This window comes from Suncus etruscus, chromosome 5 (assembly GCF_024139225.1).
Source record: "Suncus etruscus isolate mSunEtr1 chromosome 5, mSunEtr1.pri.cur, whole genome shotgun sequence".
Lineage (NCBI taxonomy): Eukaryota > Metazoa > Chordata > Mammalia > Eulipotyphla > Soricidae > Suncus > Suncus etruscus.
Genome location: NC_064852.1, coordinates 76,589,487 through 76,601,714, shown reverse-complemented (window position 1 = coordinate 76,601,714; position 12,228 = coordinate 76,589,487). Strand labels below are relative to the sequence as shown.

General features: G+C 36.7%; 1 protein-coding gene across 1 annotated transcript in view; it reads left to right on the top strand.

The window, feature by feature from the left end:
• The window catches only part of PLA2R1 (phospholipase A2 receptor 1), a 127,472-nt gene that overhangs the window by 90,060 nt on the left and 25,184 nt on the right, over positions 1–12,228 (top strand). Inside the window, exons 19-21 of the mRNA XM_049772865.1 lie at positions 1,831–1,895; positions 2,151–2,263; positions 6,584–6,720. Of these exons, the coding sequence (XP_049628822.1) occupies positions 1,831–1,895; positions 2,151–2,263; positions 6,584–6,720 (315 nt within the window). The remainder of the gene's footprint in view (positions 1–1,830; positions 1,896–2,150; positions 2,264–6,583; positions 6,721–12,228) is intronic.

Genomic DNA, 12,228 nt, shown 5'->3' with positions numbered 1-12,228 from the left:
GCTAAATTTTTATTCTGTAATGTGTGACATATGCACTTTATATATTATATTATATATTCATATAATTTAACTTTTGGATATTTATGATAAAATATATCAAATTTATCTTCATCTTCCAAAATTAAGGGAAAATGTAAGACAAGAGCTCTACCTCTAAGTTTACATTTCTGACCTAAAATCTAGTGTATGTAAGTCCTTAAAAATTGTTTTTGATTGAAACATTTAAAGATATGATTGTTATGCATAGCAGATTAGTACCCTGTGTTGCTGTGTTTTCTTTCAGTAAGTGTTCTTTCAATATGTTACTAAGATGGCTGATTTCAATTATAAAACTGTACTTTACATAATAAAGTCTATTTTTCTATCCCATTTCCTTATACAAAAGAATATCAATCCAGACTAAACTGAAATCGTAAACATTCATTTTTTCATATGGGGTTTTTCACTCTGGGCATCTTCTAATCTATCCTATGGAATTCTCAACAAGTTTTGTGATATGCAACATGGATGATTATTACCATAGTATAATTGAGGTGACAATAAATATGCCACTTAAGATGCAGTGGTTACAGTTTCTCTTTAAAGGTCCTTAATTGGGGCAGTGAGCAATCAGGTCATGATTTCCATTATTGCTTCCCATGAGACCTCTTTAGACTGAATGAAATTGTTGTGGTTTGCCCACTGAGTTCAGTCAGTCTCCATGGATCCATTCCAAAGCCTGACAATAGGACTCTAAATTCAGCATGTAAGAACACGTCTATGAAACAACACCTTAGGGATCCAAAATTAGAGTTGTTCCATCTTGCATTATTCTTAAATTGCTGATGTGGCAGACAGTCATACTGTTTATGAAACGAAAATGCCTCTTTATAAACTAGAATTAGGGAGGACTATATGGTTCGGACAGTTATATGATAGACAGAACTTCATATGCAAAAATGTTTTAAAATATATTCAAATGTCTTTGCAGAGAACATATAAACATACAGATATAATACCCTCAAATTCACAGGTTTTAAATATACAAAAGTTGTTGCTTTTCAACATATACAATGAAGTATATTAAATTAGGTTTGTCTGAAATCCTTACTGCCTCTTCCTCTTTTATAATTAAAGAGAGAATTTTAATTTCCTGGACATAAGTCCAGTATTAACTCTGCTCTAGTTTTCATGTGCATGCATATACACACATACACAGAGTGTTTCAATTTTATACTTTATGTAATTTAATACATCATATAAAGAATCATTTTAGTTGCCAAATAAAAAGCTGCAGCATTCCTTTGTTCTTTACAGTCTCTGTTTCTTTGGGAGAGTGCTAATATTTGGTTTTAAATTAACAGCAAATTAATGCCTAAAATTCAAAATTCTTCTCATTATTGATGGGTTTTTATGCTCCTGGATTGTTTTCAAGTTAGATTTGCTAGTACATATACAATGAAATTCTATAAGCTACTGAAAGAAGAAAACACCTAATTTTTAGTCAAAAGAAATTATACATTCTACTTCACTAATTCTATTACTTATTCAAGCTTATGGAAATTATAAATTTTACTTTTAAAAACCAGGAAAGTTGTAAGAAATATTTTGCGTGCCTAATGAAACTTAAATTAATTTTAATGTTTGACCCCTTCAGAAAAGAGAAGGAATATTCTATAATGAACTTTCTGGTTTTCTCATGATGCCAGACCTATGTGTACTCTTCTTTAGATAATTGGGTAAAATACTGAAGAATAGAAAGCTATTAACAGCAACCCCCATTAATCTTAATAGTGAAAAGGGAAAACAAGTAGAATAAATGCTGATGTTTTCTCTTTTTCTTTTTAATAGCTATCCCAAAATGGTTCAAATTGGTGGCTTGGACTTCAAGGAGAAAGCACCAATGATGGATTTCGGTATGGGCCTAGATTAATTTGCATTTAATTTTGTTTGACAGGTTTTATTTGCAGAATGATTGGACTAGATCTCAGTGGTCAATTTGTTAAATCACCTTTAATCATTATTTTTAACTTACACAATCTCAACTCTCTAACCAAACATGAGTATTTTTTAATTTTTAAAGATTTAATTAAAGTTGCTACTTTCTATTTGTACCCCAAAATTCCAAGAGTGCTGTTGGAGAATGAATCTTAAAATGTTTTCTTTTCCAGTATTTGGAAAGATGGATCACCAGTAATATACCAGAACTGGGACAAAGGAAAAGAAGAAGCCATGCATCAGCATAATCATAAAAAGAGATGTGGCTTCATTTCATCCATAACAGGTTGGTTTTTTAATTGTGGAGTAACTGAAATATAAAGTATGATTTTAGATACAATATACTAATTTTATATTTGCATATATTTCAAAGTGATTGAAACAATTAGTCTTAACCTCTGTCCCCAGACATATCTATACCATTTTTCTTTATGAAGAGCGTTAAAATCTACTCTGTTAGCAATTTTTGAACATGAAATACAAAATTATTAACTATTATCACCATGTTTTTATTTTATCTCCATAAAATATTTTATAATTTTTACTTTTTGACTGTCTTTTTGTGCTTTTCTTTTTTACATATGCACAGTAAATACTGGGGAAATTAGAAAGGGATTTCCCTTGGCCTAAGAGATACAGGGTTTCTCTGCCCTTAAAACATACTGTCATGGGAATAACTACAGGCTCCATGCACTCTCATTTTCACATCCCGAAATCTTTTTATGGTGCCAGGAAACATTCTGCTCAGTTGTGGATAATAGAATCAGGCCTCTGTAGCTAGAGATCTTGGTATTTGCACAGGTCAGAGGATAAAGTCTAGGATAGCATCTTTCTAGAAGTTCTTTTCCAACACTGTCGTTGTAATCAGTCTTCTTTAATTGGTGTTCTTGGTTTTTGCACATATCCTAAGACAAAGCCTAGGATAGAGTATTTCATGTTTCCAAAAGTTTTGCTCAGTTGCAATTGTCAAAGTCAGACCTTGGAATCAAAGATCTTGGTTATTGTACAAATCCTAGGGCAAAGCATAGGCTAGGGTCTTTCTTATTGGTCCCAGGATAAGTTCTGCCCAGTCAATGTTGTCAAAGTCAGTCTTCTGTAGTTAGCGATCTTGGTTTCTGCACAGATCAAAAGATGACGTGTCTTTGCAGAAGGCATTTTTGTGTTCTGTTTTTGTGTTGCTGAGATATATCGCTAGGAATGGTATGGCTGAATCATATGGGAGCTCAATTTCCAGTTTATTGAGGAATCTTCATATTGTTTTCCATAAAGGCTGGATTAGAAGGTATTCCCACCAGCAATGAATGAGAGTTCCTTTCTTCCCACATCCCGATCAGCATTGATTGTTCTTGCTCTTTGTTCTTTGTGAAGTATGCCAGTCTCTGTAGCATGAGATGGTACCTCATTGTTGTTTTGATTTGCATCTACCTGATGATTAGCTATTCATAAATTCTTGCCTTATGAACTAAAATAGCACCAAAGAGGACATTGAAATAGACAAAAAAAAATTGGCTGGAAATTATATTACTTGTGAAATTTTAGTATGCATTTTAAATCTCTTCCTAGTAGCTAGTTTTTAATTGCTCAGAACTTTAACTTCTCTTATAATTTTATGTCTGATTTTATATTTAAGAAAAATATGTCAAATTCAGTAGTCATTGAAATTAAATTATTTTACTTCTTGCTTGCTTTTACAATACCAACATATTCAGTTGGATTTAGAAGCACATATATATTTTTAAACTTAATACTTTATTTAAAGAGTATTATCACGTAGTTGACATAGCTAATCAAAATACATTTGTTTCAAAATAAGTGGTAGAAAAATTATTAAAAATGAAAGAAAAGAAATAAATATAAAGAAGGAAAGGGGAAAAAGAATACTACAAGCAAATTTGTGAAAATTATTCTATCTCCAATGAGGTTAGTCTTTGTCACAAGGTTTGTTAAGCTCTTGTTGCTAGTTGACCAGTCTGTTATTTCATTTGTTTCTGAACATTAGGTTGCTTCAGATACACATTGGCATTAAAAATGGTGTATTCCTATAGGTATTACAGTATTAAATAAAAATAGAATTGTCCAGGATTTCCAAGTATTATTGCTCATAAGTCAGATTTTGTGTTTTCAGATGCAAGGTCTTCCAGAAGTATGAGAAGGTGGGGAAAGGGCAGGAGAGAAGGGTGCCCACACTCACTCCAAAAAAAGTTCTAGTGATATCAGCCCAAATACCAGCATTCCTGGAATTTTGGTAAGAGTGGTATCTCTGCAAGCATCGTAGAGAAATGGGGAAGCAGGACCATTTGCAAAGCGGTGATTATGTGTGAAGGGTGTAGCAGGTGAGGCTTGGACAGGGCAGGGGCACATTTCCTCCCAAGAGTCCCAACTTCCTGCTATATGGCTGGTGTACCCATAATTTTTCACAGTTTGGTTTAGAGCTTTTTTCTAGAACAGAGTGAGTTTATGTAGCTGAAGAGGTGCAGACATGGAGACTGCGTTGGTGGGCAGGTGTGGTTTTGGTTCAGCAGCATATATATGTTAATGACAAAAATTTAGTTCATCAGCGTAATACTATTTGGGTTATTGTCCATTCTCTCTCTCTTTCTCACTTTCTCTCTCTCTCATAAAAAGAAAGTGTGTTTCCTGTTTTGACAGGTTAATAACAAATGTGTGCCTCAAGACAGGAGAGGGATAAAAATGAAAGCAATTTTTGGTATGAGGGCATCAATAGAGAAGGTATGGAGTTAAAAAAAAATACTGCTTAATGAGCTCTCTTTTGCCAGCAGGTGTCACAACAGCCTGCAGAAAGACTGTTTTGTGATTCTGGAAGAATAACTAATCTACATTGAAAATAACATTCCAGCCCTCCTTCAAATGCCAACATCATTTTGACTCCTATCTCTCATATCAGAAAGCCAAATCTGCCCTTGCAATTTACATACATCCTGTCCAATTTTAAAATTTATAACTTGAATGCTAATGAAATGTATTTGCTCTGAAAACACAGCTCTTCTAAATTAAAACTATCTTCTAGAAGACTTTGGCATGTATAAAGATATGTTTGTGTCCCTGTTTTATTTAATGGTCAGTTTTAAGAAATGCTTCTCTCTTAGAAGTACTTAAGTTAATTTTTTCTTTTTTTTTTTTTTTACTTTATTTAAGCACCTTGACTTGCTTACAAAGTTGTCATAACAGTTATTCAATATCCCAATACGAATTCCACCATCAGTATATCTTTCTTTTCAGCATTATTCCCATTTTTCCACCTATCCCCTGAACATGCACAAAATATTTTTTATTGCTCATTACAACTAAATGACTGATAAAATTATCAAAAAATACTTCATTGAAAGAAATTTGTAAAAATTGTTGCACAACAGGGTCATTCAATCATTGACTGAGGATTTACTAAGCTGTTTGTTGCTATATATTATTGTTTTGTTTGAGCTTATTGTTATTGTTGTATTGAGCTTAGTTGGCTTATGTCATGCTTTCCCCTCTAACTTGGTGTACTCCTACTAGAACTGGGTCAGGGAGTAGCATTACTCAGTAGCAGATGTGGTATGGGAATGCAGTGGCTGGGGCTTCTGGAAGTGCAGGGGGATGAGGACTCTGCACATCCCTACTTTGAGAAGACCCCAGAATTTTCAGCCCAAAAACTGAACCTGGAATTTTTATGAGTTTGGTGTCTGCAGAGATTAGACAAAAGATTAGACTTGATAAGCCTAAGAATAATGTGTAGAATGATTTTTTTTTACTTTTTAAGTATTTACATCAACATAGAAAGAAAAGATTGATTGTAAGACAACTATAATATGTAATAATTCTTCATAAAATGCCACTCTTGGGGAGAGTAAAAAAATGTCACTCTTTAGAAAAATTAAGCAGGGGCACACTCAGGAGGGAGGTGGGCCAAGTACCTGCCCTGACAAAGACCCAAAAGTTGCATTCATACCCCACAGCCACCACCATACCGAGGACCCAACTTTGCTGCTTCATGGCTATTTTTTAAAGGGATATGAAACCACTAAAAATTCTAGATATACCAGTTTTAATTTTTTGTTTGTTGTTGTTGTTGTTTTGGGCCACATCTGGTGACACTCAGGGTTATTCCTGGCTATGCACTCAGAAATCGCTCCTGGCTTCGGGGACCATATGGAATGCTAGGGATCGAACCCAGGTCTGTTCTGTGTCAGCCTCTTGCAAGGCAAATGCCTTACAGCTGTGCTATTGCTCCAGCTCCTAATTTTTTTTTTTTTTTTGTCACACCAGTGGTGTTCAGGGATTACTCCTGGTTCTACATACAGATATTATTCCTGGCAATGTGAAGGGAGCATATGAAATGCTGATTTTGTTTTTTATAACTTCCTTTTGTCCTTTTGTTCCTCTTGTGTGTAAGCAAAATTTATGCATTATTGAATTAGGATTGCTGATTTGAAAACCTGCTCATTTGTCTATTGTTACTAGAAAACTCTATGATTAGTGCTTTTGTTCAACTTCTAGATTTAAAAAGAAAATTATGATAAAGCATTGAAGTCATAAAAATATCAACATAAATGCCTACAAAGAGTCATCATTGTTTCTAAATAATTTTAATCTGTTTCCCTGCCAGGACTCTGGGCTACTGAAGATTGTTCAGTGCCTATGTCTAGTATCTGTAAGCGAAAAGAGATTTGGACAATTGAAAAACAAAAACCTGAGCGGAAACATGGATCATGTCCCAAAGGATGGCTTTATTTTAACTTTAAGGTAACTTATTTTAAAATGTTGCTTTTCCCCATAGATGTCAGTTAGAAAGAAAAGAAAGAGAGAAAAAGAAGGAAGGAAGGAAGGAAGGAAGGAAGGAAGGAAGGAAGGAAGGAAGGAAGGAAGGAAGGAAGGAAGGAAGGAAGGAAGGAAGGAAGGAAGGAAGGAAGGAAGGAAGGAAGGAAGGAAGGAAGGAAGGAAGGAAGGAAGGAAGGAAGGAAGAAAGAAAGAAAGAAAGAAAGAAAGAAGAAAGAAAGAAAGAAAGAAAGAAAGAAAGAAAGAAAGAAAGAAAAGAAAGAAAGAAAGAAAGAAAGAAAGAAAGAAAGAAAGAAAGAAAGAAAGAAAGAAAGAAAGAAAGAAAGAAAGAAAGAAAGAAAGAAGGAAAGAAAGAAAGAAAGAGAAAGAAAGAAAGAAAGAGAGAGAAAGAAAGAAAGAGAAGAAAGAAAGAAAGAAAGAAAGAAAGAAAGAAAGAAAGAAAGAAAGAAAGAAAGAAAGAAAGAAAGAAAGAAGAAAGAAAGAAAGAAAGAAAGAAAGAAAGAAAGAAAGAAAGAAAGAAAGAAAGAAAGAAAGAAAGAAAGAAAGAAAGAAAGAAAGAAAGAAAGAAAGAAAGAAAGAAAGAAAGAAAGAAAGAAAGAAAGAAAGAAAGAAAGAAAGAAAGAAAGAAAGAAAGGAGGGGCCGGGCGGTGGCGCTGGAGGTAAGGTGCCTGCCTTACCTGCGCTAGCCTAGGAGACGGACCGCGGTTCGATCCCCCGGCGTCCCATATGGTCCCCCAAGCCAGGAGCGACTTCTGAGCGCATAGCCAGGAGTAACCCCTGAGCGTTACCGGGTGTGGCCCAAAAACCAAAAAAAAAAAAAAAAAAAAGAAAGAAAGAAAGAAAGAAAGAAAGAAAGAAAGAAAGAGAGAGAGAGAGAGAGAGAGAGAGAGAGAGAGAGAGAGAGGGAGGGAGGGAGGGAGGGAGGGAGGGAGGGAGGGAGGGAGGGAGGGAGGAAGGAAGGAAGGAAGGAAGGAAGGAAGGAAGGAAGGAAGGAAGGAAGGAAGGAAGGAAGGAAGGAAGGAAGGAAGGAAGGAAGGAAGGAAGGAAGGAAGGAAGGAAGGAAGGAAGGAAGGAAGGAAGGAAGGAAGGAAGGAAGGAAGGAAGATAAAGTACTGTCCATAGTGCCTGTAATTTTCTTTAGAATATAGTCTTGACAGATTTGGTAAGTTTTAAGAAAAATCTAAGTTTAGGTTTGATTCAAAAGCTAAGAACAAGCCTCTTGATGGACTAGAGCAGGGCTCTTCAAACTTTTTAAAGTGGGGGCCGGATTACGGTCCCTTAGAGAGCTGGAAGGCCGGACTATATGAGCTATTAATTCCTTCTCACACTGCACATATCTTATATAAATAAAATGAAAACCATTTATAAATAAACAGATCACGCACCAGTATTTCAATGGGAACTGTGGGCCTGCTTTTGGCTAATGAGATGGTCAATGTCCGGTTTTATATTTGTCACTGTCAGCCGTAACAAGTGATGCAAGTGGGCATCAGTTAATCTTGATCTGGTTGGAGATTGCAGATGTTTCATTCTTGAAAAAGTCTGTTCACAGGCATAAGTGCTACCAAAGATGGTTACCATTTTGAGTGCATGGTTCCTGATATTTGGATATGTCTCAGAGGGGAGAGATGCATAGAAATTCAAAAGGTTACTTGACTTAAATGTGTCTTTCAGAGAGTCACAATTCTGCAGTTCAGCCAGTTCATTTGGTAAATTGTAAGGACATTTTCAATCTCAACAGAAAATGGGTTATGAAAAAGCTGTATGTCCTGTTCATGGAGATGAAGCTCTTTGAATCTAAATTGAAACTCCTTTTGCAACAATTCTAGTGAAGCCAGACATGTTTCCTTTGGGAATGCAACCAATGGTTTGTCTGCTGACAGCTTTTGAGTTGTTGGGAGATGAGTGAAGTTTTCCTCCTGTACTTGTTTGATGAGAAGGCCTAATTTTACTTCAAATGCTTTCACATGCGATGCCATATCACAGATGAGCTTCCCCTTGCCTTGATGTTGCAGATTGAAACTGTTGAGTAGCTCTGTTATATCTGTCAGAAAGGCAAGGTGCCATTTCCATTCTGCATCATTGAGCTCTGGTACTTCTTGGTTTTTTGAAAGTAGAAAAGCTGTAATCTGCGGAAGTAAGTCATAGAAACGTTTCAAAACTCTCCCTCTACTCAGCCAACAGACTTCTGTGTGGTACAGAACATCTTCAAGGGCAACATTTACCTCAGATAGAAATTCCTGAAATTGTCTGTGATTTAGTGCATGAGTTCTAATGTAATTAAACACAAGATACCACAATTTTCATAACAGAGTCCCACTTCAGTTTGTTGGTGGATGACGCAGTGTATGGCAATTGGATGAGGATGGTTATGTTTGTCCATCGCTTGTGTAATGTGAGCGATTACTCCTCTCTTAGACCCCACCATGCTAGGAGCACCATCAGTTGTTATACTGACTAGTTTAACCCAGTCCAGCTCCAAACCATTCACAGTTTGGCAAACCTTTTCAAATATATCCACTCCTGTGGTTGTACCTTTGATACTTTGCAGTGCAGCAAGCTCTTCTATGACTTCAAAATACTCATTTGTCCCATGCATATAAATGAGAAGTTGGGCAGAATCACGAACATCATTGCTTTCGTCGAGTGCCAAGGAAAAATAGCAAAAGTTTCTTTGCAGAGTTTTGCAAATGGTGCAGCAAATTTTCTCCCATTTCTTCAATCCTTCGTGTCATTGTAACTCCTGAAAGGCTCACTGTACTAAATAAATTGGCCTTCTCTGGACACATCTCTTTGGCAACAGAAATAAGGCATTCTTTAACAAATTCCCCCTCCACAAATGGTTTGCCATTGCGCGCTATTAGTTGGCAACTTGAAAACTTGCCTGCAGTAAGTATTTAACTGCTTCTGCTTCACAAAAGTATTTTGCTGAGTCGTCAGTGTATGTTTCAGTTGTAATATTTTATCTTTTCTCACTTCTCCAACCGAACATCATATTTATCTTTATGTTGAGTTTGATAGTGGCGTCGCAAATTGTATTCTTTGAACACAGCAACTATATTCTGGCATATCAGACACACAGCTTTTTCTTTGTACCGCATAAAAAAAGTAATCGTAAGCCCACTGTTCTTTGAATATCCTACACTCACTGTTAATTTTTCTTTTTCTTGACATCATTGTTTCCTAGAGATTCCAAACTGATATTAGTGAAATACAAATATGTGTGTATATGTACACACAGTGTATGAACTCCCATTAGTCCCTGATGTGAACACTTACCCCTTGCAGGCTTTTCTAAGCAGACCAGCTCAGTCCCTGATAGTTCAGTTATATCTCTCTAGATAATGCCCAAATTGATATGTTTGGAATTAGCATGTGAACACTGAAAAGGAATTGCAAAATGCATATAAAATTTTCAATGTAACCCCTTTAAAATGCTTCAGCATCGAACCCCTAATTTTCCACATGGGCAATTCAGCACCGAACCCCTAACCTCCCAACCACCGCCCACCCCCTAACTTTGATTTCAGCACTGAACGCCTCACCACCCCCAAAGGGGAATTTTCATATGAGTCACCCACAGCCCAATCGGGCAGAACCCCCCATCTGGCAAAAATTTATTTCTATGGCACTTTTGACTAACCTTTGGCAGTGGAGGGAGTGGAGAAAAACCTCACTGACAGGCAGGCACAGCACACAGACGCCACGTTGCCTGGGGGTGGAGCAGGTGCCTTTTTACATCATATAGTCACCCACATGTGGTACTCCTCGCCATGTGGCATCCGGAGCCCTCCAGTGACGTCATCAGCAATGCACATGCCAAGCGCCAGGCAAGGGTGCATCAGTGTCCCTCTTAACACCGCCCTCACGCCCACCCTCCCAGCACACAATATGCTGTGGGTGGAGGCGGTTGACGTTATCCCTGAGAAACAGTGACACTGAGTGTATATGCTGGCAGGTATCTTGGCAACCAAACAGTGCTCACTGCTGGCAGGCCGGATCAGACTCCTCTGCGGGCTGCATGTGGCCCGCAGGCCTTAGTTTGAAGACCCCTGGACTAGAGGGATAGCATAGCAGGGAGGAAATTTGCCTTGTCAACTCAGTGTCATTTGATACCCGGCTTTCCATATGATTCCCTGAGTACCCCAGTAATAATCCGAGCCAGGAGTATGCTCGGAACATGCCCAGTGTGGTTCTCCCTCTTCCCAAAGGAACAAACTTCTTGAATACAACGTTTTTGCTAGAAGCAGCCTTGACACCATCCTTTATTTGTTTCCAAACTTCTGAGAAAGCCATTCATTGTGTTATTTGACTTTCCCTGGGTGCAATGTAGTGTGTATGTTCACACCAGAAATGTATCCAGGCCCTGTTCCCAACTGAGCTGTCAGTTCCTTCTGGCTCAGTCCCCACTTTCTCTTTCTTTATAGTCTTAATCAGCCTGGAGCTGTCCCAGAGCTCAGCCTGCTTTATAAATTAGATGGGCTAATAACAGCTTGATCAAAGTCATCTTCATCTTGAGTCTCCCAAAGCTGGTGCTTCCATAAAGAATAGAAAACTTTTAGTGAGGACATTTTAGTTTAGTTTAGTGAGAACATTTAGTTTCCCTAGATTTCCCTCCACTACTTATATTTTTATGATAAAATAACTATAAGCCTTATGTAGAATTAATTAGAATACATCCCATTAAAAAGGTATAACTCTTAAATAATTAAAAACCTAAACTCAAGCATATGCTAATAGAAAGGGCCCTTTCATGCAGACAGCAGCTTTTCTGAGGGGAAACACCTGATGATGTTCAGGGCTTACTCCTGGCTCAGCCACTCAGGAATTATTCTTGGCATATGCTCAGGAACAGATGGAATGTCAGGGATCAAACCCAAGTCAGTGCATGCAAGGCAAATGCCTTATCCACTTACTATTTCTCTAACCCAGAAGATTCTTTTTAACCATTATATTCAGTTTTATTGACTGGGCATTCTCCATTATGAGCTTGTGGAAAGGGATCATTTGGATTTTACGCACCTTTATCATGCATCCATTATGTATGTGGAGTTTAATTTTTAAATTGTGGTAAAATTCACTTGTCATAATCATCTCTAATTATATAGTTAAATTAATTTTGCTCATATTGATGTGAAAATGTATTATTTCTTATGTTGCAAAAATAAAACTAAATGTATAAACAGCTGCTCCCTATACAACTCTCATTTAGACTCAGAGAACTATCATCTTACTTTCTATTTCTGTCATTTGACTCTTTACGTATTGTAAATTAATGAAATCATACAATATTTTGTAACTGAAAAGCTTTATTATTATTGTCAATGTTATACCACATTATAGCATATTTCAGAACTATATTTCTTTTTATTGCTTTGTAATATGTCATTGCATGTATATACTAAATACATTTAGTTTATCCAATTATCTATTGATGAGATTAAGCTGCTCTTATATTTTGGCTACTGTGAATGA